The sequence below is a fragment of the Sapajus apella genome, unplaced genomic scaffold (genome assembly GCF_009761245.1).
Source record: "Sapajus apella isolate SASKATOON/1434 unplaced genomic scaffold, GSC_monkey_1.0 scaffold25, whole genome shotgun sequence".
Taxonomy (NCBI): Eukaryota; Metazoa; Chordata; class Mammalia; order Primates; family Cebidae; genus Sapajus; species Sapajus apella.
This window is the reverse complement of record NW_022436965.1, coordinates 19,890,342-19,916,719: the sequence shown is the minus strand read 5'-3', so window position 1 is coordinate 19,916,719 and position 26,378 is coordinate 19,890,342. Positions and strand designations below refer to the sequence as shown.

The window sequence follows — 26,378 nt, the reverse complement described above, 5'->3', positions numbered from 1 at the left end:
CCTGGGCTAGAGAGATCCTCCCACCAAGGTCCTCCAAAATGCTGGGATCTCAGCCATGAGCCACCATGCCTGGCCATAATCAATACACTTTTAAGAGTGCTAGAACGTTAAATCAGATGCATACTTCAACACTGTCTCAAGCAAACAGGGGTATGGATTATTCTAAGTATAAAGTTCAGCAGTGTTGTTCCACAATCCCAAACTCCAACTGAGGTCAAATGTAGGGTGCAGCAAGGTCACTGGGGCTGCCATTAAGGGCCTCTCCTTGCACTCTTGCCAACCCTGTTTCTCGATTGTCTACACCACCATGAGTCACCAGCAATCTCCCACAGTCACTTGTTTAAAAGTTCACAAGTATTGTGTGAATTGAAGGCAACCTCTTGATTCCCTGATTGCCTGGTCTTCTTCCGTGGGCTCTACCATGTTTCTTTTCCCCCGCACTCTTTCTACTGCTCTAAATTTTAGTTAATGCAATGCCATATGTGTTTCTCTATCTTTCTTCATCTCTTTCCTCTCCCTTCCATCCCATTTTGTTTGTCTGTTTGCTTGCTTTAATATATTTCTCTTTTTCTGGGGAGGCTTGAGTCCAAAGCTGTTGGTTATCTATTGTTCCATTTCCTGTTAGTTAATCCCCAACCCTTCATAAATTAAATTTGAGAAAGTCCCTTGGTTAAGAAAGGAAACACACAAGTCACAGTAAAAGGGGCACACAGAACACAAATATACCCAGGGGCTCTTTTGTTCGTCACACAGCTTTTTATAGGAGATCCAGGAGAAATCAAGTGGAAATAGAAGTGCGTTGAGTTACTATACAACACAGGAGTAAACTTTCTTATAAGTGGTAATTTTTTTTTTACAGGAATAATTGAAAATGGAAATTACCTTGACTACTTATAGTAAGTCCTCAGTGCATTTTTGATGGGATGAGAATGTGTTTGAGTTTTAGTGTTAGGCATAATTCTGTTTAATCTGTCAGTATTGGAGAAAAATAAACACAAAGGGACTGGCTTGTAGAAAGTGGCACCTGGGAGGGCCTCAATTCTTCCTCTTACTAAAATGCCCCAGAGAAATAAAAACTTTGTGTACATATTGAGATGGGAGAGTTCCCTGATCCCCCTTGCAGGATGTGCAACAAGCGTGTGGCTCTCTGCTGGGCCACCATGAGCTCAAATCCCTTAAAGGAGGGGGAGCACACAGGTGGGAAGGTGCAGGAGCTGGTCGAGCACTTTGGGCTCTGACCCCATGGAACTGGCTAGGGGTGGGTGTCTGCCATCCCTGAAACCAAGTAGGCATGTGTTACAGTGTGCTCCTCTTTCAGCTTTGCTGTCTGCAGACAGCTTAAGTGTTAACCAGTTCCGTTTCCTCTTGGTACCCAGGTCCTTGTCTGGCATCCAGGAAGAATCAGGTCACACATGGACTTGAAGGATCAATGCGGAAGTTTTATTGAGTGGTGGAGGTAGGTCTCAGTGGGATGGATGGGGAGCTGAAAGGGGGATGGCGTGGGAAGATGATATTCTCCTGAGTTTGGCTGTCCAGTAGCCAATCTTCTCTCCAATTGTCCCCAGCTGAACTCCTCTTGACAGTCGGATGTTCTTCTTCTCTCCTTCTCTGCCATGCCATTCTGCTGTTTGTCTACCTGTCTCCCTTGGAGCCTGGGGTTTGGGATTTATATGGTATATAATAAGGGACATGGCAGGCCAGAAGGGGAGTTTTTGAGTGCAAAGAACAGGAATGCCTCTTCTCACTTAGGGCCCTGGGTTTCCAGGCTTCAGGGTGGGGCCTTTGCCAGGGAACCTGTATTTCCCTGTCTCCTGTCCATATCAATGTAATCAAATACTGGGCTGATCCATCATGTTTCTTTAAGTCAATTATGGGCAAAATAATTTACATTCAGGTTTTTATATTTCGTTTTGCCATTCCTTTTTAAGCAATTGAGTAAAATATCTATATGACAGTAATATATAATAGCAAACTAATTAAACTTACCAGAAGCTTAAGAATCTCTAATGATTTCAACTCTAAGACTATTTCTGTTTATGTTAAACTATGTTAGGAGATAAGACACAAGAGGTTCTGAAGTATTTTGAGGGAGGTTACATAAATAATAGTTTTTCCCACTTTGGGAAAATGAAATCTAGTCACAAAGTTAAAGAATGGTTATTTTAATATTTAAAATACAGGCTTGAATGCATTTCCTGTTAAAGGAACTAAAATACAGAATATTAAAAATGTCTGCACCACCCTTCCTAGAAAATGCATCTCTAAGGTATTTTCCATGAAGCAAGAATCTTTTTGATTCTCATTGTAAAAATCCTTGAGAAGTTTGAACATAGCAAAGCAAACAGGATACAGAGTTTAATTTGTGGAAAGCTTAGGAAAGAAAAGCAAATCATTAAAAATATGTCTCCCTCTGAAGACTTTTAAAACACAAAGAGGGTAGAATAGCAATGACAATTTAAAAAAAGCTGGCAGAGAGATTGGTTAATGAGAACATGCTGTGCCACTGAGCTGACTGGATGTGTTCTGAATTTCTAGGTAATAGTCTACCTTTCCGCACAAATTCTCTCTTAAAAAAAAAAAATGCCCACACCCTGAATACTTTTTTCTTGCAATTTAAAATAAGTTCAGCATCTAATTTAAAGAAATTCACTAGAAGTTATTTATCCTAAAATAGCAGAGATTTAGAAGAATTTTGAGCTTTAGAACATTTTAGACACACAGAAAGAATCTGGACAAGTCTTGACCAGACATGACAGAATGGAAATAATTTTTTTCCTATTTATTTCTTTAAACAAAATTTTCAGGATCTCTCAGTGGACAAATTCATTGTTTACACATTGTAAAGCATATTGATTTCTCCTCTGTAGCCTTACAAAGATCTGACAGGTGACTAAGCAGGTTGAATGATCCATGACCACTCCACTGAGACCAGGAGGAGAACTTTACTGGTGGGGACCTGCTGGAGGTTTGAGAGGGGGCTTTGAAAATTACTAGAGCTACACAGATACTGTGTGGCTAACTGGATTGTTTGGAGGCTTTCAGAATTATGCTGCCACTGCTGCAATGTAGCCAAGACAGGCAGAGAACCTCCAAGACTCTTGAATGAGGCGATAGGGACAGATTTCAGCAGCCATCTGACTTCAGTGCTCATTTGGATGCTTTCACTGCGGGGTACAGTGTTCAGTGGTGGGAAGCTCACACAGGAATCCTTGCTTCTTTAGCCCTAATCTCCAGTTCGAACGCTGCATTCACCTTGATAGATTCTTTCCTTGGCCAAATTTAGTTAGGCTCTAGACTTTCTCTTATGCCGATCTGTGGACTTTCGCATAAAATCCAGTTTTAGTAAAGAACTCTGCTAAGTCCGTTTAGCAAGAATCCCTACCTCAAAGGTCACTGTCTCCCTCCATGGGAATGTCTGGCTTGTCTTCAGCAAGAATTCTGTCAGGTTCTGTTAGGTTAGAATCCTCCTTACCCCTGATGTTTCCTGTTACTATTTTTTCATCCACTGACCACCACCTTGCTCCTTGGCTATAAATTCCCACTTGTCTATACTCTGCAGTTAAGCCCAATTTCTCTCCCCTACTGCAAAATCCCATTGCCATGGTCCCTTACTTCTCAATGGTACAGAATAAAGCCTGCCTTACCATGCTTTAACAAGTAATATTGAACCATTTTTTCTTTAACAATCTATTTCTCGATGAGATTACTAAAACCTTATTCCATTTTGCCATGCTGGATGTCTTCAATGGAATGGCTGTTGTGAGCATGAAATCTATTGTGAGAAGAAAAACCCATATCTTATAGCCCCCTTTGTACATGTGATGTATGTTACATAGTTTTTTTTAAATGTTGATTACTTTTTACCCATTTTCCTATATCTTATCAGTTGGAAGGCTGTGGAAGTTTGTAGTTCTAAGCCACAGGATGACTAAGAGAAGAGTTGAAAGGGCAAATGTGGTTAAAAACAGATTTTCTTTGACTTACCCCATCATTCCCCCTATCATGGGGCTAAATCCTCCTGGAGGAAGGAGCATCTTTCTCTTTGCACTGTGAACCACACAGTCCAGCAGCAGCACAGCCAAGGCTATTGGGGTTTCATGAGACTGAATACATTGTAAAGACTTAAAATATATACAACTGACCCTTGAACAATATGGATTTGAATTGCATAGTCAGTTATATGCAATATGCAGATTTGCTTCTACTTCTGCTACCTCTGAGACAGTAAGATCAACCCCTACTCTTCCTCCTCCTCCCCAGTCTACTCAAAGATGATAAGTCTACTTGAAGATGACAAGCACGAAGACCTTTATGATGATCCACTTCCACTTAGTGAATAGTAAATATATTTTCTCTTCTTCCTATTTTTTTAACCTTTTCTTCTCTCTAGCTTACTTTATTATTAGAATACAGTCTATAATACGCATAACATACAAAATATGTGTTAGTCAACTGTTTATGTTATCTATAAGGCTTCAGGTCAACAGTATGCTATTAGTAGTTAAGTTTTCGAGGAGTCAAAAGTTATATGTGGATTTTTAACTGCATGGATGTGGGAACCCCTGTCCCCATGTTGTTTAAGGGTCAACTTTACTGCCCAAGGCAACCCTTCATATTCACTTTTTCCATCCCATCAGTAAATGGAAAAGAAGAGCTACAGTATCCCTGATATATACACATAGCAGATCACAAATTGGCTACTCAACTTGCTCTGTGAGGGGTAAAATGACTCACTTTATTAAGTGATATTTAAGTTAGGTAATATTTAAGTTATAAAGTTTTTCTTTGTAATTGTTATTTTTACATAGTTTCTTTCAAACAGAAAAGCATTTTTGTTCGATAATCTCCCATGTAGATGATGAAACTCCTTTTAAGGGCTATCTGAATTTTAATTCCTTGAAAAGGCAGAAATTTGATATCTAGTGGTTATAAATGTGCTATGGTTTCCCCCAACCATCCTGGCTGATTAGAAGCTACATCCCTGGACTGCGATAAAGGATTCTTGCAACACACAGAGCAACTTCTCTGCTGGGCTACACTAGCTGTGATAACAATTTTAAATGTGTACTGTTACCCAAAGAAAAGCCTTATTATCAGCAATCACAATGGCATCATAAACATGGTGCAAAAAGTTTTTAAAATATTCTGGCTGAAAAGGAGGCAAAGAATCAAGTTCATGAAATCAGGGTTTCCTTGCTATTACACTTTCTCAAATTACCATTTGGTAAGTACCTGAAGAAAACATGATGGAGGGGATTGAAAAGTGAAGATAGGTTTGCTCTTCTCAAAAAGCTCATTCTCTAGATGACACGCTGACACTTACCTACCCCACAGACCCTACAGCAGATGTGTCACTGGCCACTGCATTGGACACGGAGAAGTCACAACTCTTAGTCTGCACAGAGACATTTCCATGACTTTCTGAGCCATGGACAGAATGTCATCTGTGGGACATAAAAACCGGAACTTAGAGTACAGGCACATCTGAGAAATGGGCAGTTTAAAGGCAGAACACGGCACATCTGTGACTGGGTTTTAGAAGCAAATTTACAAGATTCACTCTTCTTCATCCTAAATAATCTGCAACCAAAGCTTCCAAAAGAGACAATTTAGGAATGTGGAGGTGGGGAGTGGGGAAGTGAATGGAATGGGAGGGAGTGGAGATTAATGGTGGGCAGAGCAAAGTTTAGAACTTAGTGGTTTCTTCAAGTTCTGAACTGAGATTTGCATATTGTAAAGGCACAAACGCCATTTTTAGTGTATGTGCTGCCGAAGTGAGCACAACACAAACACCATTTTTAACAAAAGTGAGCAGGACTTCCTATCTGGTTCAGAAAACAGGGTAACTACATAGTAAGAATTATTAACAATAATAATTTCAACTTATACATAGGAACGATGATAGGAATCATGATAAATGCATAACTCTTAATCTTCAAAGAACTCTGGTAGGGACATAGTATTATAAACTTTGTTTTACAGATAGAGAAATTGAATTTTCACCCAAGGTATCATACCCCTTATGTGATTAAATTACACTGTTACATGAGAAAGCTATGTATCCTTTTCTGGATTTATAGCCATACTTGTGTCTCAAGTCCCTTTTGCTGCCAGCTGACTTGGATAGGCGTGATTCCTTTGGGCTGTTTGATAACCCCAAATTTATCTTTAGTGCCCCGAATTATCTAGCTCCCATGACTGGGCTTCTGTTTTGATCCTTTCTGCACTTGTTGGACCCTCTCCCTAGGAACCGAAATTGTGTCCTGAGCCCCTGGTCAAAGGCTGTGTCTGTGCTGTTCCTTAATGGGCCTGCTGCATGACACCTCATTAAAAGTCTAATTCCTCTCGGAGAATTGAGAGATACCTATTTGTCTCAAAATCATTGAAAACTGATTATTGTGTTATGAGCCTCTGTCCAATGATTTGTACCTCAATTCCCCAATCCAGCTGTCAAGGCCAATTTGTTCTACCTTACCTAGTATGTAGGTCTGGAATTGCAGCTGTGGAGCGTTTTCAGTAATGATACTCTAGGTTAGTGGTCCCCAACCCTTTTGGCACCAGGGACCAGTTTCGTGGAAGATAATTTTTTCATGAAGGGCTGGGCAGGGGGTTGGTTTCAGGATGAAACTGTTCTACCTCAGATCATCAGGCATTAGATTCTCACAAGGAGTGCGCAAACTAGATGCCTCACATGTGCAGTTCACAATAGGGTTTGCACTCCTGTGAGAATCTAATGCCAATGCTGATCTGACAGGAGACAAGAGCTCAGCCAGTAAAACTCACTTGCCTACGACTCACCTCCTGCTGTGCAGCCCAGTTTCTAACAGGCCACAGACTGGTACTGGTCCACAGCCCAGGCTTCAGGGACCCCTGTTCTAGGTACAAGCATCTGGCTACTGCATGTCCTCTGTGTAGCTACACCTGTGCATGTATCTGATGAGATATAAGTTATTTGATTATAAATTACTTTCTTCATCTTATAGTTGTGAACGTCACATACATAATTATATATAAACTAGGGATATACTTTTTAATATTGTATATAAATGTTTCTTTATGACTTTCATTCTAGCATAATTAGAGGGTGCTAAGAAATATTTGTGATGAAAATGGGCATTGATAGAGTTGAGACCACTGGGTGATGAAAGAGTGTAAAGCTTTTTAACTATTCAGATTTTAGTTCAAGGTTAGAAATGTGGTTGGGAGCAAATCAATCAACTTTTTGGAGTTGTATAGGGTAGTTATGAATATTTAATGTTAACATATGTAAAGCTCTTCTGCCCTGTATATAGTACTACTAAATGCTGTTAGCTATTATGATTGCTACTAAAATGTGGGAGACATACACCTCATAAGGTTATATTATGCAAGATGCTATACAAAGTGCCTAGTTAACTGTAGATGTCCAGTAAATATCACATTTAGTTGAATACATGATGTTCGATTATTTTAGCTACTTCCAAGAGAAAAAAAAAATGCTATCAATTATACTGCTGTTATAGAGAGCAAGGCAGACCACAATTCCTAATGTGATAAAATGTGAAAAGTTTTGCATTTGAATCAATAAAATACTTTCTCCTTTCTTTCCTATTATTTAACAACTGGTGAGAAGTCTATACTCCCCCAAATCTGGAATTCTCCTTTCTTATTCTTTTTCCTCCCACCAAGACCATAAGGCCCCTTACTTTTTTATAAGGGGTAAACCTCAAGTAGTACAAGTTCTCTATGTCAGTTTTATACTCTGTCACAGATTCCCTTTGTTTCCTCATCTCCATGTGAATTTAGTTAAATTCTCACCATTCTGGTCCTTACTATACAACATAAATAAATATAAAAACAAAATGAAACAAAAACTTCTTCCTATTTACCTAAGGCCTTCAACCTAATATTTAGTGATACGTATTAGCGGCATAGGGATCTGACCAGACATTTCATGTAAACAGCGAACTAATGAATATTGGGAAGAAATTCACAAACTTGAGATAAGAAATAGCAGGATTTTCTGGGAACAATTTCATGTAATGTCAAAAGTGGTAAAAAAGTCAAATAGAATGAAGATGGAGAATACTGAATTTTCCTACAGAATGATTTCCCAGATCTCATCAAATGCACAAGGATACTTTCTCAGTTTCAACTAGTAAGTACAAGATTGCTAACATAGTTCACTTATGATTTGAAATAAACAACATTAATATTTCAGAAAAAAAAACAGCAAAACAGAAATCAAACACACCAAAAAATTTTTGGTCCTTCTGTTTATTTCGTTTTGGATACTCAGTGAATATTAACTGGGGGACTTAAAAGTCATTTCGATTATGAACCTCTTCAATCCTTCATCAATTATTTTAAGTATTCTAGTCTCAAAAACATCTCTTTCTTCTACAAACTTTTGAAAGAGATGAACACCTCCACCTACACCAAAATAATGTGCTTTGCTGGCCAAAAGTACACGTCCATTTTTACTTAACAGTTCAAGGAAAGTCTGGTGCAAATTACTATAATAATCTGGGTTGTAAATGGTTTCTGAGGTGAGAATGAGATCATATTTTACAAAAAGTTTTTCACTACTTAGTACAAGCTTACAAAACTCAGACCACTCACCAGAAAAAAACCGGCATTGATATAGTTCTTGTGTTACTTTTGATTTCCTGCATCTTTTCACATCTGGTTCATTTACATCATTTTCTTCATCTTCCAAAGTGGAGTTAGCTACTACATTAGGTAAGGTTACTTCATCAATCACCATACTGTTATAATCTTGAAAGTGAACTTCTTTGGCCCTTCCCTTGAATGCAATCATACCCAGTAAGCCTGATCCACAACCAAGATCCAAGACTTTTTTCCCAGCAAATTTCACTTTCGCCTTTGTGAAATAAGCCAGGAGGTCAAAGGTACACTCCCAGATTTTTAAGCCTCCTTCATAAACACCTGTAATCAGATCAGAGTGAGAAGAAAAGCTTTTTGAAACTATGTTTTCTCCAGGGAAGCTCTCTTTCAACAAGACGGTTTTCACTACTGCTAAGTTAGTATGCTGGAGACCTGGTAATGTTTCTATGACTTTATTTTCTAACATATTCTTTAAATCTTTAGGCATAGCATGCTCTTTGGCAGCTCTGAAGCAGGGCTGTTTTTCATGTGGCTTCAAGTTACTTGAACTGTTGGCTGCACTGAGTGGACTGTCCGTGTCTTGAGAGGGAGCTGCATTTTCCGTTGACTTACGTTCCCACAGGTGATCCTGAGGCACACCAAACTGTTCTGCAGAACACTTTCTGTCCCGTTCTTCTCCTTTTTGACTTTCTGAGACTGACAGCTCTTTTGAGGAATCCAGGGTCAAAGCTCCATCTCCAAGGGATGTTAATTCATTTTCCAGATGGTCTTCTATAGTGAAATTAAACTGAAAGGTCATCCTCTTATTAAATGCACACAAGCATTAAATTCAGATTCTGCAACTTCTGGATAGAATTTGATGTTGATGACACACACAAACCTGCTTCAATTATTCAATTAGTTTTGTTGGGTTCAATTTCTCTTTAGCAGCCTATATATGGTAACAAATATTTAGAGATATTTCCAAATGACTTTTTAGAGGTCTTTGGTCCTCTTTCCATGCAGCTCTGGAAAGAAAGAAAAAAGAAAGAAAATGATGATTAAAGCAAAATGTCACATTTCACTAATAATATTAAACAGCCACCCCGCCCCCTCCCCGTCCCATCATACAGCTGCCTTTTCTAAAAAACTTTTGGGGAGAGACAGAGATAGGAGATTTGGATACTCATACACACTTTAAGGGTGTATGAGTGGGAGAAGAATATCAGCTATAAAAACAAACAGAAGAGCAACAGCAGCAGCAACTACCACCACCTGGACAAACAAAGTCCAAGATATTCAGATGGGACAGTCTAGCTACTTGCTGTTTTTCAGCTGTCTTGACTGTGCTCAAACATATTCACCCCCTAAGCTTCCAAAACATCTTAACTTCTGTTTTTTTATAAAAGACGTGCAATATTTTATTTTGGTAAGTGAGCATCCCTTTAAAAACATGCACAGGTATGGTTTGGTGTATGTAAATTCATCCAAGACTTCACTCCAAACATTTAGTCGAGAACGGCAGCCCTACGTGTATGGAAGTGGGGGTAATTTGGAAATAATTAGTAAAGATTAATTTGGTGTTAGAGGAAACACCAAGTAGGGCACAGTAGTCGTTTGGAGAGACCTGTAGAAATCGGAAGCAACTTTATTGAGAATCTTCCATCTACTGCGATAGACACTATACCGTCTGCTTCAATTTTCACAGCTCTGGCAGGTGGGCTCTTTAATCCCTTTACATAAGATTTACAAATGGAGGGAGAGGCGAGTCACCCAGTCCGGCGGCTAGGAACGCGCAGTTTTTCTCTCCCATCACGCTGCAAGGCTTGGAGTCACTTCCGGCTGCAGGTCCCAGAACAAATCCGACCCTAGAAGTGCTATCTCAAAAGCCAATGGGTAGCAAATCTGGGGACTTCTGGCCCTCACCTCCCCATCTGAATGTAATGTTTACAGTGATCCAGACCCAGGGATGCTAGCTTCCCGACGTGTCCTTGGATCGCCCGGCTGAAAAACCTCACCTCAAGACACCTCCTCCGGCCTGAAATCACGCACCAGTGAGTCAAGTCCTCCAGGGGCTAGAGAAACCCGACTTTCTTTCCGGCTTTGAGGGACCCAGGTTAACAAAGAAACCAGCCGGCCTCCGCTCTATGGTTCCGGGGGCCGGCGGAGAGCGCGCAAGGGCTGGCGGGACTGTGGGTTTCCGGTCTGGGCTGTGGCGGGACTGGTTTGAAGTTGTGCTGTTTGGCGAAAGTATGTCTCAGGAACGCGCGGTCCCGGTTAGAGCGGTTCCCCTGGAAGAATTAAGTAGCTGGTCAGAGGAGCTATGCCGCCGGGAACTGCCGTCCGTCCTGCCTCGACTCCTCATATCCTTCCTTGGTTGTCAATCCCACCTAGAAGGGGCTGTGAGCGGGTCGCGAACTTCTTTCTCTTCTGTACCCTCAGACCCACCGCCAGGCTGGGTTATGTAACTGCGGCCTCAACCTTCTCTTTTCTTTGTCGGTGAGTGGGATGAAAAGCGAGGGACTGGAGAGGAAATGATAACCATGGGAAAGGCTCGCGAGCGGACGTGTTCTGGACCTAAGGCTTTAGCAATGGATGTGGAGTTGTCTTCGATTCCTTCTTTGAGTTTTTTTGTACTCGCTGCTTGCAGTTAAGTGTAAACGCTTTTGCTAGCGGGTAATGGGGGAGGCAAGGACTAAGACCTGGGGTATGAGGATAGCTCTGGCTCTTAATAGGTTGAGGTAAAGCGAGATACTCTGAGCTTTTGTCTCCCGTTAAAAAGGGTGGTGAATATGAATAATGCCTTTCTAAGAATTAGAGAATTCAAGGACGTAGTTCTATGGTGTGAAATCTTTAAAAGATGTTCAATAAATAAGAATGATTTTCCTCCCTCCTCTCTCAGACCTCTTTTTTTCCTCCTTTTTTCTTTATTTTGTTTGAGACGAGGTCTCACTCCTCGCGCCCAGGTTGAAGTCTTTTTCTTAAAGAGTTGCTTCCGCTTGTTGGCTTTCAGCTGTTGGATTTGAGGCGCTGAGTGCCTTCGACGTCCAGGTGCTGCTCGTTCTTGATTGGTCTCATCATGCCTTTGTGGTTGTAAATGTGCCTGGAATCCTAGCCTTTTATGATAAACCATATGTATGCGTATTTTTTTCACAACTTTTGAGCCCACCTTTATACAATTAAACTCGAAAAAAAAAGTAACCTTCACTTGAGAGCATCTCAATACTGCACAGATTATGTGCAGCTAAAGCCTATAACATGTAAGTCATTTTAGTTTTTGTGTAGAGACAGAATTGCCGTCTTCAAGGAGTTTTAACTTGAAAACAAATAGCTATCCTCAAAACATTAAAAAACTGCATACATAATGTGCATGAGTTATGGTGTTAGGCTCTGGGAGAACAGACACACAGAACATGATTCCTCTTTTCCCCATAAGCTTATAGAGAGACTTCATTAAGTTGAAAGTCAACATTCCCACCTAGCTTTGTACTTCAAACGTCATACTCAAAATAGCCCAAACTTGTTCTTCCTCTCGTTTTCCTCATCTGAGTAAATGGTTTCACAAACTAAAACCTTGGATCCTCTCTGTCTCATGCACATACACCCAGTCAGTTCTATTGTTTCTGATTCCAAACTATGTCTTTTCAAAAAATATATATATATTTTTTTTTTCAGGAACACATGCACTTTATTGAACGCGATTGTAGAAAAGTGTGTGAAGGTTAAGGGGTGATACAGGACTTGGCTGGGGGCAGGGTGAGGAATGGAAGCTGGAGTATGTGGGAGACAGGTCACGGGCAGAGCCCCTAGCCAGGATGATTCCTCTGGATCTACTGATAGGCTTGCAGAATCAGTGTTGGGATGATGATCAGCAGAATGGTCATGATGATACCCAAAATCAGGGCCCAGATGATCAGGCACTTGGCGGTGGAGACATAGGCCTGGGCCCTGGTCAGATCACCAACCATCTTCCTGTCCCTAGACTTCACGGAGTAGGCGAATGCTATGAAGCCCAGGCAGCAGGAGTTCATGAAGAGGGTGTTGAACAGGGACCAGACAACATGGTCGGGCATGGAGGTCTCGCTTCGGATGTGGATCACAGTGGATGCTGGGAGCACAGGGTTGTGGGGTGCCCCCAGCACATCCACCTCATGCTCCTCAGCATCTCATAGTTCTGGGGACAGTTGGTGCTGGCAGGAGTGAAGAACGTTTGGACAGTGTGGTTCATGGTGTTCAGGGAAGACCGGCTGTGGTCGGGTTGCTGGGATGCTTCTCAGTCGTCTTTTCAAAAATTTTTTTGGAGATGGCATCTCGCTCTGTCGCCAGCCTGGAGTGCAGTGGCACAATGTTGGCTCACTGCAACCTCTGCCTCCCAGGTTCAAGGGATTCTCCTGCCTCAGCCTCCCAAGTAGCTGGGACTATGGGTGCGAGCCATCATACTCGGCTAATTTTTGTATTTTTAGTACAGATGGGGTTTCACCATGTTGGTCAGGCTGTTCTCGATCTCTTGACTCCGTGTCTGCCTGTCTTGGCCTCCCAAAGTGTGTGCTGGGATTACAGGCATGAGCCACAGCAGCCGGCCACCAAACTATGTCTTGAATCAATCCACTTATCTTCACCCTCATTGCTACCACTCTGAAACCAAATTCCTATCACCTCTCACTTGGGAGTATTGTTAAGAGTTTCCTTGTTTCCACTCATAATTCATTATTCCAAAAAAGTTCAGAGGGAAAAATGTAGATCATGTCATTTCCCTGTTAAAACCACTTTACCTTCAAGGCTCCAGGTGATCTATGCCTTGCCCTTCTCTCATACCTAGTTAACTACACTCTATTCATGAATACATTAGGCTTACCTACCACAGGGTCTTTGTGCTTAGCCTGGTTTGTTCTCCGAGCCATTTGTATATCTCATTGTTTATGTTTATGTCTTGGCCCAAATGTCACCTCCTTAGAGGGACTTTTTCAGAGCCTTCAATCTTAGGTAGTTCACTCAAACCCAGTCTTAAACTTGTATCACATTGACCTGTTCAGTTTTCTAAAAAGTGCATTATCGTTGAAAGAAATGCCCTTGTTTGCTTTTATATTTTCCACATTGTGTTGCAAAATTCATAAAGGCAGGAAGTTGATATTCTTCACAGCGTTATCTGCACGACCTAGAATAGTGCCTGACACGTAGTGAGCATTAAAGGGCTAAAAATATTTCATGTTTTAAAAATACCTGGGAGTCTAATTAGACAATACTTTTTTTTCAGCTTGTAGTATTTTAGTTTCACTATTTCAACAAATGAAAAATTTGCAATATATCTACAATTCCATTACCCAAAAAGTCATTTTCATGTTTTGCATTTTACATATTATTTTCCAGGCCTTATTTGCATGTCTGTGTAGTTATAACTGACCAATTTTGGAACAGCTAGCAAATTTTTGAGCTTTACTGAAATTTTTTCATGAGGCCAATTCTACCGTACTGAACTCAAGTTTGAGTTAATGACCTCATTTTGATTACTGCTATTAAAAAATAAGATTTCAGAAGAGGAATGAATTCTTGTATTAGTGTGGTAGGATTATGGGTTGTTCATTTTTATCTTTCTTTTTTCTATTTTTCTTTTTTTTTTTTTTGAGATGGAGTCTTGCCCTGTTGCTTAGGCTTGAGTGTAATGGCCTGATCTTGACTCACTGCAACGTCTGCCTCCTAGGTTCAAGGGATTCTCCTGCCTCAGCCTCCCGAGTAGCTGGGATTACAGGCACGTGCCACCATGCCTAGCTAATTTTTCGTATCTTTACAAAGATACAAAAGAGATGGGGTTTCACCATGTTGGCCAGGCTGGTCTTGAACTCCTGACCTTGTAATCTACCTCCTTCAGCTTCCCAAGTACTGGGACTACAGGTGTGAGCCACCGCGCCCAGCCAGGTTATTAATTTTTCTTACATTCTTTGATGATTCTTAGTGTTTTTACAGTAAAACATTTGTAACAGTTATTCTTGATGGTGCATATGGAGAATATTGTCATGTATTTGTAATCTGCTATGTGCAGAAGAATTTCAGTCTGTTAAGGTTGGTAAGATAGGTATGCAAGTAATATGAAAATAAGACAGAAGGTGATGAGTGACTTAAGACAGGTATAAATTAAGTACTATAGAACTGTTGAGGAAAGAGAAATTTCTTTCTTGTACTAGAAATCGGGAGTCCAAACTGGGCATAGTGATATATACTCCTGTAATCCCAGCTCTTTGAAAGGCTGAGATGGGAGGATCACTTTAGCCCAGGAGCTTGACACTGCAGTGAGGTATGATCATGCCACTGCATTCCATCCTCGGTGACAGAGTGAGACCCTCTCTCTAAAATAAATAAATCATTAGCCTGTGGATTATTGTAGCACTGTTTCTTATCTGTCAAAAATATTTTATGACTGCATAGTTTGAAAAGGCAAGTTTGTCCCTGGGCAGTTTTCAAAATATTTCTTTAATATATTTCCACAATACTGTTTATCTAATAAACCTTAAGTTTTTAAAGGCAAAATTAAGCCAGTAACTTGAGTCTAGTTCCAGTCTCTTACAGGTCATTGCTTAAACTTCAGAAGGGTTTTTTTTTTTTTTTTTTTTTTAAGTTTATACTGAGTAATGAATATCCTATTACTATGATAGTAGATCTTCCTTAATTATCTTACTCTTTGTCTCAACATTCTGACAGTTGGATTGAGCATATTCGTAAGTAAAATTGTTTGAACTGTATGATTTACTTCGATGTTAAGGTCTGAGTCCGCACATACGTTAATGGAACAGTTTTGTATTCCCTCGAAATTTAACTGTTTTCTGTGTTATAGCCTTAAACCTACAGTTACTTGAACAAATTCCTTTGAATTTCAGCTCTTAAAAGTTTTAAATTACATTTTGGATAAATACCAAAAATGGTTTGTTGATGATGTATGTATAAACACATTGTAAATATTAAATGTTACTTGTTATGCTTAGACCTATATAAAATATGATTTGCAGTCTGCTGAAAAACCATCAGCCTCTAATGTGTTTAGTATCATTTTGAAAATACTTTCTAAGTTGCCAAAAGCTGTTTATCTAGGTGATAACAAATTTATTTGGAGGAAGTTGACTTTCTCATTTTCATGTCTTCATCAGTCTTACTTGATGAGATTTACTCTTTCAGTCGGAAGAGGGTTAAGACTAGACTGCTCAGTGTATTCATATTTTGCGTTAGATTTTTCTATTTACATTTCACTTGATTATGGAATATTCGCTTATAATTTGAATCTACACTGTGTAATGGGGCCTAATTTTTGTTTTCTTTTTTCTTTTAATGGAGTCTCATTCTGTTGCCCAGGTTGGAGTGCATTGGTGTGATCTTGGTTCACTGCAACCTCCACCTTCCAGGCTGGGTGATTCTCCTGCCTCAGTCTCCCGAGTAGCTGGGATTACAGGCATGCTTCACCACACCTGGCTAATTTTTGTATTTTTAGTAGACATGGAGTTTTACCATGTTGGCCAGGCTGTTCTCAAACTCCTGAGCTCAAGTGATCCTCCTGTTTTAACTGTATGCTTTACTCAGCCTTCCTGATTGCTGGGATTACAGGTGTGAGCCACTGTACTTGGCCCCAAAGTTTGTTTTTGAGACAAGTTCTCGCTCTGTTGCACAGTCTGGAGAGCAGTGGTGCGATCATAGCTCAGGCAGCTGAACTCCTGGGTTCAAGCTATTCTCCTGCCTCCATCTTCTAAAGTGCTGGGTTAACAAGTCTCAGCCATCATGCTCAGCCTAATTTTTGGTTTGTTTGTTTGGAGGGACAGGGTCTTGCTTTGTTGCCAAAGCTAGAGTGTCGTAGTGTGAACACAGCTCATTGCAGTCTCCATCTCTCAGGCTCAAGCAATCCTCTCATCTCAGCCTTTCAAGCAGCTGAGACTACAGGCACTTGCCACTATGCCTGGCTAATTTTCTATTTATTTATTTTTTGGTAGACATGAGGTCTTGCCATCTTTCCTAGGTTGGTCTTTAACTCCTGGTCTCAAGCAATCCTCCTGCCTCAGCCACCCAAAGTGCTGGGATTACAGGTGCGAGCCACCATGTGTGGCATAATTTTTTTTAAGTAAATTTCTTTTTATCATGAGTATAAAAGTTATTCATGTTCATTGTGGACATGAATATGAAACATGTAGAGAAAGATGAAACGTAGAAAAATAAGATATGTGTAGAAAAACAGAAAAGATAACAAAACATCTGCTGATCTGAAATGGTTTAAGATTTTGAGGACAACAATTTCATTCCATATATTCCTGCCAGCTTATCCATCATTGTTTGTACATGTTTATCTATATTGGTGTTATATTTTGGAAACTTTTTGTGTAACTATATTTTGAACATTTTCCATGTTTTAAAATGTCATTTTAATGATGGCAGATCCTATTCAGTAGATGTACACAGCTATTTAGCCCACAGTTGTTAAATATGTAGGTTGTTTCCTTTCTCTCTCTCTTTTTTTTTTTTTGTCTATTAGATAATAGTTTCTCTACATAGAATATGGTATTTAGAAAGTGTAACAAACTTTAATTGGTAGTATTCTTGCATTAAATAAAGGGCAGTGGCCTTTGTTGACTGACGTGACAATATTTTTATAAAATATGTTATTTGCTTTACAGAAATTTTGAAAATTATTGTAGAAATGTTTTTACCTCATATGAACCACCTGACATTGGAACAGACTTTCTTTTCACAAGTGTTACCAAAGGTATAATACTATTACCTGAAAATATGTGATGTGAGGAATCTAGCCTCAGTCTTAGATAATTTATTATTTATTATAGCTCTGTTTTTCTAATATAACAAATGTATTCAAAATAAAAATAAGCAGTAAATAGATGTCATGTGAGACCATAATGGTGTTAGTGTGATCATGAGGCAATTAAAAACTGTTATATTTTCAGATTTTATGGGTATTTTATTAATTGAATTTAAATTATTTGTAGTCAATTTTAAATGCTCTTGTATTTTAAAAACACTGTACTCCAGTTTGGGTGACAGAATGATGGAACCCTCAATTTTAAAAAAAGCTGGAATATTGGCAAAATCAAGTAACAAAGATTAAATATTAAATTCCCGGACTATTTATTACTTTTTAAATATGTATGATATACATTTTCTCTAAAAAGCACAATCATACTTTTTTGTTTTAAATGGAGGGAACTAAAGATACTTTGGTGCCAAAATGAAACAGATTATTTGTAATAATCTGTTATTGGAATGGGTTTCTAACTTTAGCTTTTAAACATAATCTTTCAGATTTCTTGTACTCATAGTCACTTGATGATTCTTTATCTGAAATATTTCTTAGAATTTGTTGTTGACCGCTAGAAAAAGATCCAACTGTTGTATAGATGAAAATGGATGTTGAGTGTTAACAAGCCTATGGGAAACAATATCTTCTTTAACTACATTGTATTGTTGACTGTGTTGCTATTTTTGTAATATTTGGGTCATTTAAATTGTTAGAAAGATCCAAGTATTAACATTATAGGGTGGCTAACTTTTCACAGACAGAAAGCTTGGTTGTAAGGTCATATACTATACCCTTAATTCAGGAAGGTTATCTTGAATTGGGTCAAAAAAGGAAACTGGTTAGAAAATAAGTGAGTAGTGAATAGGGGATTCAGTGCAAATTCCTTACTTCCAGAAAATACCCTTGTATATGACCATATGAATGTGGATTCTTCAAGAAAAATTTATTGTGCAAAAGTAATACTTTTATTTTTTTGCATCTCTAAAATATGAACTTTGAGTTATTTTTTTTAAAAATTGATGCTATTAAATATATTCAAACCACAGAAATGAAAAATAAATTTCTGTTTGAGGCTTTTGGGGGGAGTGTATTGTAAAAATACTTTTTCTCCAAATTTTGTACTTAAGTACAATTGTTAAGCAGATGATAGTCCATGGATATTACTAATGCACAATCAAATCATTGCGTTGTGTTTTCTCTTTAAAGTTTTGTCTTTTCTAGTGATTTATCTTATTCCTGTTTATTACTTGATTTGTTTTTACAGACTGTGAAGTTATTTGATGACATGATGTATGAATTAACCAGTCAAGCCAGAGGACTGTCAAGCCAAAATTTGGAAATCCAGACCACTCTAAAGAATATTTTACAAGTAAGTCAAATGTATTAGAAAGCTGGAGAGAGAGGGAGCTTAAAGAATGTCAAAATTTTTGGGCCGGTCGCGGTGGCTCACGCCTGTAATCCCAGCACTTTGGGAGGCCGAGGTGAGTGGATCACGAGGTCAAGAGATCAAGACCATCCTGGTCAACATGGTGAAACCCCGTCTCTACTAAAAATACAAAAAATTAGCTGGGCATGGTGGTGCGTGCCTGTAATCCCAGCTACTCAGGAGGCTGAGACAGGAGAATTGCCTGAACCCAGGAGGCAAAGGTTGCAGTGAGGCAAGACCACACCATTGCATTTCAGCCTGGGTAACAAGAGCGAAACTCCGTCTCAAAAAAAAAAAAAAAGTCAAAATTTTTATACTGATATTGATTAGCCATGTATTGTTATGTAATGGCTTAATGTTGGAATTAAATTTATAGAATTAAAGATGTGAATATAGAAACATGAATTCTGAATAATAAACTCTTAGAAGAAGACAAGTCATCAAGCTAGCTTACCCTATCTGCATTTCCAAGGGATATGCGTAGAATACCTGCCATGTGTTTGAAGTTTGGGTTAGGATTCTAAATGGCTAGATAGTTGTTCCAGTATTTGTAGTTCTGATAGACTAAAGTTCTGTGAAAAGAGGAACAGATGTGTTTTGTTCACTGCTGTATCCTAGCACCCAGCATACTGACTGATACCTTTTCAATGCACAAAAAATATATTCTAAATGAAATTTCCTTCTTTATTCCAAGACAATGGTGCAGCTCTTAGGAGCTCTTACAGGATGTGTTCAGCATGTCTGTGCCACACAGGCATCCATCATTTTGGAAAATATTCAGAGTCTCCCCTCCTCAGTCCTTCATATAATTAAAAGCACATTTGTACATTGTAAGGTGAGTAAAGGTCTAATTATACTTTGAATGGTCTGTGATTGACATGCATAGGAGCTGAGTAACATAATGTTTGTCTAAGATTTTACATTTTAGTCTATATTATTGAAATAAACTTTTCCATAGATTAAAGAGCATGTAAGTAAATAATTGTTTCAAAAAAGGTGGTTATAAGGAAGTCATTAGAAGTGGAGTTTTGAGGGTTTTTAGTTTTATCTTATTGCCCCTCTATAAAGAAAGAAGTTTTAAGAATTTGTGTTGAGATACAGGGATCCTGAAATAGTTCTGCCATGTTCATTGATCAGTATTTAATCACCGTTATGATTAGATGTCTGAACTTCCTTTTATAAAGGGAAGTTAATCCTTATTTAGTCCATCTCTACATGCCAAAGGTATCCTTGAGACACAAAAGCTTGCCTAGAATTTGTGGGGCACAGACCGTTTTAATACTGCTATTTGCTGGGTGAATGAAAATCACTAGTTAATTAATACCTCTCTTGTTGATAAGATGCTAAAAATGTCATACACCTGGCCTAATGTTACCTTTCTTTTAGTTCTGTATTTGCAAGATCATGAAAGTGAGAAATCATATTTTATACATGCTTGCATCTCTCGAAGCACATTGTATTTAATGGATGTTCACCAAACATTTATTTAATGAATGAATATGTGATTTGGTAAATTTGCGATCTCTAATAATATGAAAGTAAATCTGGCTCTTGAGCTTTTTATGATTTGTTTTTTCTTTCATTTTTATATATCTGTAATCAGAATAGTGAATCTGTGTATTCTGGGCGTTTACACCTAGTTTCAGACCACCTCCAGGCTCTTTTCAAGGAGGCCTATTCTCTTCAAAAGCAGCTAATGGAATTGCTGGACATGGTTTGCATGGACCCTTTAGTAGATGAGAATGATGATATTTTGAATATGGTAATAGGTGAGTGAAGAAAACTTCTGCTTTATATGGTGACTATAAGTCATGTATTAATTAAAATTGTCTCTAATGATTCATGTTATTTTCCTACTAATCATGCATTAAATGATTTAAATCTTACCAAATTTTTAATCTTTAAATTTGGAATTTTTAAAATTTATTTTAGGTACCTTAACCTAGATTTGCATATTCAGTTACTGTCATTTCTTCACAATGATTAACTTAAATAACTTTATAATCTCTGAGGCTGTCCATATTCTGAGACAATAACTTTCATATTTCTTAACCATAACGCATATTGAGATGCAGTTTTTATTTTTCGCAGAATACATATAAATACGTGCTTATGTGTATGTAAATATGTCTATTCTCATAGACATATTTATTATAATAAAATATACTCATTTTACCTGTGATGCACTCTATACTAGTTTAAAGAATTGCTGATTGTAACACAGTTCATTGATTTCATCACTCATTAATGGATTATGACTGAGAGTTTGAAAAACAATACTCTAATGTGTAAGGGCAAAGTTTGCATTCAACACTTTGGTATAAAGAGAGTAAGTTGGTTTTGTGCAGTGTATCGGGTACTTATTGCCCTGCAAACACACCACCTCAGAATCTTTATTCACTATTCTGTTTATTCATGTTTCTGTGAGTTTGCAGTTCAGGATGGGATCCCCTGAGACAAATTTCTCTGATCCACTTGGGGCACTAACTCACTCATGTGACTTCAGTGACTTCATTCACATATGATTGTTGACAGAGGCAGAAGTACTTGAGAAAGCCAAGTGCTTTATCCAGTAGGCTCACCCAGCTCAGATACCTGATGCCAGTGGTTTCAGGGTTTCTGAGAGCAGCAAGAGTGAGCAGGTCCCTGTATGCTAGCACTTTTCAAGTTCCTGCTTGCCTTAAATTTATGATTGTCCCCTGGGTCAAAGCACGTCATAGGGTTTAGCCCAGAGTCATTGTGGAAAAGTGTGGATTCACAAAGGGCAGTTATTGTGGCCATTTTTATAAGTAATCCACCACAGGCTTAGTAAAAGCCTTGCATGAATACCATGTAAATTAATTTGAATTCTTCCTTTTTAGGTTTTCTTTCCTTAGCAATTTGTTTTATTATTTTGGATTAGAATTATATCTATAGAATATTTCAGTGATAACAGGGTACAACTTTTATTCCTCTGAACATTTGTAGTTTTATTTAGGTCATTGGGTAGGTATAAACTTCAAAATTTATAAAAACCTTAAAAATGTGACAAATAGTTTAAATAATTCTTTTGACACAACTATTTCCAAACGATATTACCTATTTTAATTCAATAAAATGTTGAAATTGTTCATTAGATGCTTTTAATTATTGGAGAAACTCACCCCATGACATTTGGATATCTTAAAAGTTCTATTATCTTTCTTTGCAGTTATTCATTCATTATTGGATATCTGCTCTGTTATTTCCAATATGGACCATGCATTTCATGCCAATACTTGGAAGTTTATAATTAAGTAAGTTTTCTATTTTTTACTTTTTATAAAATGTTTTTCATATTCCCTAATCTTAATTATTCGTGATTCTTTAGATTGCATTTGAACATTTTGTGTGAATTTAATGTTCACTGACACTGCTGTCTGATAATCTAGATACTCGACATGCAGCTCTCAAGCCAAATTGAACTTCTTTACCTTGTGTTCTCTAAAATTATTGAAAGTTGTTCTTCCTAGTTAGCTAGTACTTCAGAAATAATGGGCCATGGGCCAGATTAGAACTTAACCACTTTCTTGCTGTTTCTATTGTTTAACCAGGTGTCAAGTAGCCTATTTCTAGGATTAGATAAATTGGTAACTATAATTAGAACTAAATATAATCTTTTCATTAAGTACTTTTAAGTTGTTCATGCTAATTCCATTTATATAATAATTTTAACTTTCTGAAACTGAAGCATTATAAAGGGTCACCAGGGAGAGTGCCCATAACGATAGCATTTATCAGATTCTTAGGGGTGAGAGGAGATGTGGTTGAGATGTAAAAATAGTTAAGAATATCTACTTTATACACATACATAAAACATTTAAGGTCAGTGTATTTTCAGGTCTTGGGTGCTTTTGTAGTACTACCAAGACATTAAGTTACCAAAAAAGTAATAGTTCGGTGGTTAAGAGTATTGCCTGGAAGCCATGTCACATGTGCTTAAATCCATTCTGAAATCTCTTACTTGTTCCAAGCCCTTGGGCTAGTTGGTTAATTTCTCTGAACGTTAGTTTGCTTATCTGAAAATGGAAATAATAGCACCTTCTTGGCAAGGTTATAGTGAGAATTCAGTTCATCACTGTGAAATGCTTAGAACTGTACATGACACATAGTTAATGCACAAGGAATTAGCCACGTCACTATCACCATCACTGAATATCTTCCACTCTTACCCCCTTCCAATTTATTTTCTACCCAGCAGAATAATCTTTTAAAAAGTAAATAAGACCATGTCACTCTATTGCATAAAGTCTATCCCATTTTACTAAGTAAAGCAACCTAATCCTCTGTGGATGCTGCCTCCTTCACCAGCCTGTCTCATGCTGCTTTCTACCTGCTCTTAGTTCCTTAAACATACCAAACTCTCCTGTCCCGGAGCCTTCTCACAGTTTTTCCATCTGCCTAGGATGCTTCTCTCTCCTGTATCTTCATGATAACATTTATTTGATATCCTTACTCTAAGAATAAGTTAGGTTAGATCTCTCTATTGTAGCACTTTAGACTTTGTCATTTGAGCATTTATGACAGCCCTAATTAATTATTCTTACAATTATTTAATATTCTCTCTTAGGCTAGACCACAAATTTCATGCAGGTAAGTCAGAGATTGTGTCTGTTTGTTTGACCCCTCCATCCCCAGGGCCTGGTAGAGTGCCTGGTACGTAGTAAAAATTCAATTAATGTTTTACACAGAGAAAAAAAATTAGTAACTTACTTAAACAAACATAACTGCTTCAGAGGTAAACTAGACACATCTTAGTTATATTATGTCATATATGATGCTTTGTGATTTTTTAAAAAATGTTCTATAAGGTGGATATTGTTAATGGTCCTAAGTTACTTGATGTATTACTTGTGGTGATTGTATTCTTTTTATTCATTTAGGCAGAGTCTCAAGCACCAGTCCATTATAAAGAGCCAGTTGAAACACAAAGATATAATTACTAGCTTGTGTGAAGACATTCTTTTCTCCTTCCATTCTTGTTTACAGTTAGCTGAGCAGATGTCACAGTCAGATGCACAGGTAAAATTTGGGCTAACAACACTTTAAACAGCAACTCTTATTTTCTTTAGCAGTTAGTAAATCTCATTTGAATGTCTGGGTCAGTCTATTTAACAGGATTTTAGTTTATTTAATTTGGGTGTTTTTTTGATCTGTGGGATTATTTACAACTCATAATTACTTTTCACCCAGAGCATTGCATTAGATTTCTAACTGCTCTCATTGTCTCTAGAGTCTACCTGGCCGTCCTCTTTACATTGTAACTGGTTGGTCAGAGCATTCTTCTCAGAATCCTTTCATTCTTTTCTTCATGAGAACAAAAATTCTTTTGCCCATATTTATATAAGGTCTGATATGGCTGCAATCAATCTTTCATTTTTTTTCTTCACCAATGCATTGCAACCTCTAGGAATACAAGTATGTTTGTGTATGTATGTATATGTATCAGTCGTTTAAATTTGATATATTCTGTTTGTTTTTATTTTGAAAATTTATAGTGTTGAATTGGTATCCCATTTATGAAACAGATTACATTCTAAAAATTTAGGTTATTGGGAATTATAACTCATTTTCCTGTAACACTGTTATACATAGTACCTTTTGCTTTTAGACTAGCCCGCTAATTTTATTTAACTATATTGGCCCTAAATTATAAGAATAATGGTACTCAGGACCTAACAGTTATATCATTACATATGATATTATATGTAATTTTTTTTTTTTTTTGAGATGGAGTCTCTTTCTGTCACCCAGGCTGGAGTGCAGTGGCACAATCTCAGTTCACTGCAACCTCTGCCTCCTGGGTTCAAGGGATTCTCCTGCCTCAGCCTCCTGAGTAGCTGGGATTACAGGCGCCTTGCCACCATGCCTGGGTGGTTTTTCTATTTTTAGTAGAGATGTGGTTTTGCCATGTTGGCCAGGCTGGTCTTGAATTCCTGACCTCAGGTGATCTACCCACCTTGGCCTCCCGAAGTGCTGGGATTACAGGTGTGAGCCACTGTGCCCAGCCTATATGTAATAATTTTAATGGGACCATGAAGTGAATATTCTTTAAATATGATGACATAGCCCCTCCTATTGTACATCTGCAAGCTGATACAGGGAATTCCTTTGTACTCATGCTCTTTCCTGCTAATCAGCTATGGGGGTGAAAGTGTAGGGGTTCATCCAATTCCTAAAACTGGTAGCAACTCCTAGAGCAGGGATGATCTGAAAGGACAGACCGTAGGGGAGGGTAGAACTTTAAAAAGAAGTTCTGAAGGTAGTAAGAAGGAAATGAGGAGTAGCTTTAGGGAGGGGCTTTTTTCTTCTTGCTTCTCTTCTTTATCTCACCTATCCTCCCCTTATAGCCCTTCTTCCTTTTTCCCTTCCTTCTCCTCACTTCGTTCATGCATCATTTCTGATTCCTCTCACCTTGCTAAAAGGAGGAGTTTAGTTGTATATCCTATGTCAATGGCAGGAAGGTCGTTCCCTTCTTCACCTTTATCCCGTAGATTGATATTCTCAACCCCTTTTCCTTTTTTTTCCTCCATTTTCAGTTTGCTTCTTGCTTCTCTTGACACAGCAGACTTTCCAGCTAGTACTTGGAGAGGAAAATTAAACAGAGACACTTGGACAGGAGTAAGATGAGGAAAGCCTAAGCAACAGTATAGTCTTATAGTGGCAAGGGAGAGTAAGGGGTTGCCTAGCCAGGGTGGCTGTTTGTTTGTACATAAAGTATATTAGTTCAGTTTATATTAACTGCTTATAGATGGAAATCAGAAAATTTACATTCTTTTAACTGTCCAAGAAAATTCTCATGTTTTTGCTCATTTGTTCAAATTTGGGACTGATAAATGTGACCAGTTCTGCTTACTGTCCATTGCCTGAAATGGAGCTTTGCGGTGGACTGTGTAAGTTCTCCAGTCTTCACTCTAAATTCTGATCAGTAATGCCCTCTGCTGTTCACTATTAATATTTATTTTCTAATCAAAGTATTGAGGTTTTCCAAGCAGTTTTCACCTTGTAGCTTAGTCTGTTTAGGCTGCTATAACAAAATCCCTTAAACTGAGTTAGGGATTATAAATATTAGAAATTGATTTCTCACAGTTCTGGAAGCTGGGAAGCCCAAGATCAAGGCACCAGCAAATATGGTGTCTGGTGAGGGTGCGTTCTCTGCTTCAAAGATAGCCCTTTGCTGCTGCATCCTCACTTAGTGGAAGGGGCAAGACAGTTCCCTTCAACCTCTTTTATAAGAGCACTTACCTCTTTCGTGAGGGCAGAGCCTTCATGACTTAATCACTCCCCAAAAGGCCCCACCTCTTAATAGTATCACATTGGGTACTATATGAATTATAGGAGACACCAGCATTCAAGCCATAACATCTCACTTAGATGTTGTGTTTGTTTATCTCAAAATAAAACCAGTAGATTTAATTAATGTTATACTATTTACAGAAGCATGTGATGTATCCTTCCTTGATTTCGTTTCCTGAGGTTGCCATAACAAGTTACCACAAACTAGGTGGCTTAAAACAATAGAATTTTATTTTCACATTTCTGGAGGCAAAAGTTTACAGTGTGTCG

General features: G+C 38.2%; 2 protein-coding genes and 1 long non-coding RNA gene across 12 annotated transcripts in view; 1 reads left to right on the top strand and 2 right to left on the bottom strand.

Annotated features, from left to right (window-relative positions):
* Window positions 1–2,148: 2,148 nt before the first annotated feature.
* On the bottom strand, window positions 2,149–21,468 carry LOC116560165. Its single transcript, XR_004272835.1, has 3 exons — window positions 21,455–21,468; window positions 17,296–17,298; window positions 2,149–2,605 (listed from the first exon to the last, which is right to left on the bottom strand). It is a non-coding gene; the product is annotated as an uncharacterized LOC116560165 (long non-coding RNA).
* METTL18 (methyltransferase like 18) lies at window positions 8,239–19,271 on the bottom strand. 3 transcript variants are annotated; one of them, XM_032291435.1, is made up of 2 exons: window positions 19,249–19,271; window positions 8,239–9,614 (listed from the first exon to the last, which is right to left on the bottom strand). In XM_032291435.1, exon 2 carries the CDS (start codon window positions 9,404–9,406, stop codon window positions 8,285–8,287), a length of 1,122 nt encoding a protein of 373 aa, XP_032147326.1. In that variant the 5' UTR covers window positions 9,407–9,614; window positions 19,249–19,271; the 3' UTR covers window positions 8,239–8,284. The 3 variants fall into 3 exon arrangements, with proteins under 3 accessions (XP_032147326.1, XP_032147325.1, XP_032147324.1); XM_032291434.1 differs by lacking the exon at window positions 19,249–19,271 and adding an exon at window positions 10,605–10,637; XM_032291433.1 differs by lacking the exon at window positions 19,249–19,271 and adding an exon at window positions 10,513–10,602.
* Window positions 10,663–26,378, top strand: part of CUNH1orf112 (chromosome unknown C1orf112 homolog) — a 59,605-nt gene continuing 43,889 nt past the window's right edge. For 2 of the 8 annotated variants that reach the window (XM_032291414.1, XM_032291413.1), the window contains exons 1-8: window positions 10,716–10,949; window positions 15,257–15,296; window positions 17,232–17,320; window positions 18,633–18,737; window positions 19,489–19,629; window positions 20,398–20,563; window positions 21,985–22,069; window positions 23,696–23,834. In XM_032291414.1, coding sequence (XP_032147305.1) covers window positions 10,734–10,949; window positions 15,257–15,296; window positions 17,232–17,320; window positions 18,633–18,737; window positions 19,489–19,629; window positions 20,398–20,563; window positions 21,985–22,069; window positions 23,696–23,834 — 981 coding nt within the window. In that variant the 5' untranslated portion in view covers window positions 10,716–10,733. Of the gene's footprint in view, window positions 10,950–15,256; window positions 15,297–17,231; window positions 17,321–18,632; window positions 18,738–19,488; window positions 19,630–20,397; window positions 20,662–21,984; window positions 22,070–23,695; window positions 23,835–26,378 lie in introns of those variants that run through there. The other 6 variants (XR_004272834.1, XM_032291415.1, XM_032291417.1 and 3 more) reach the window with 6 other exon arrangements.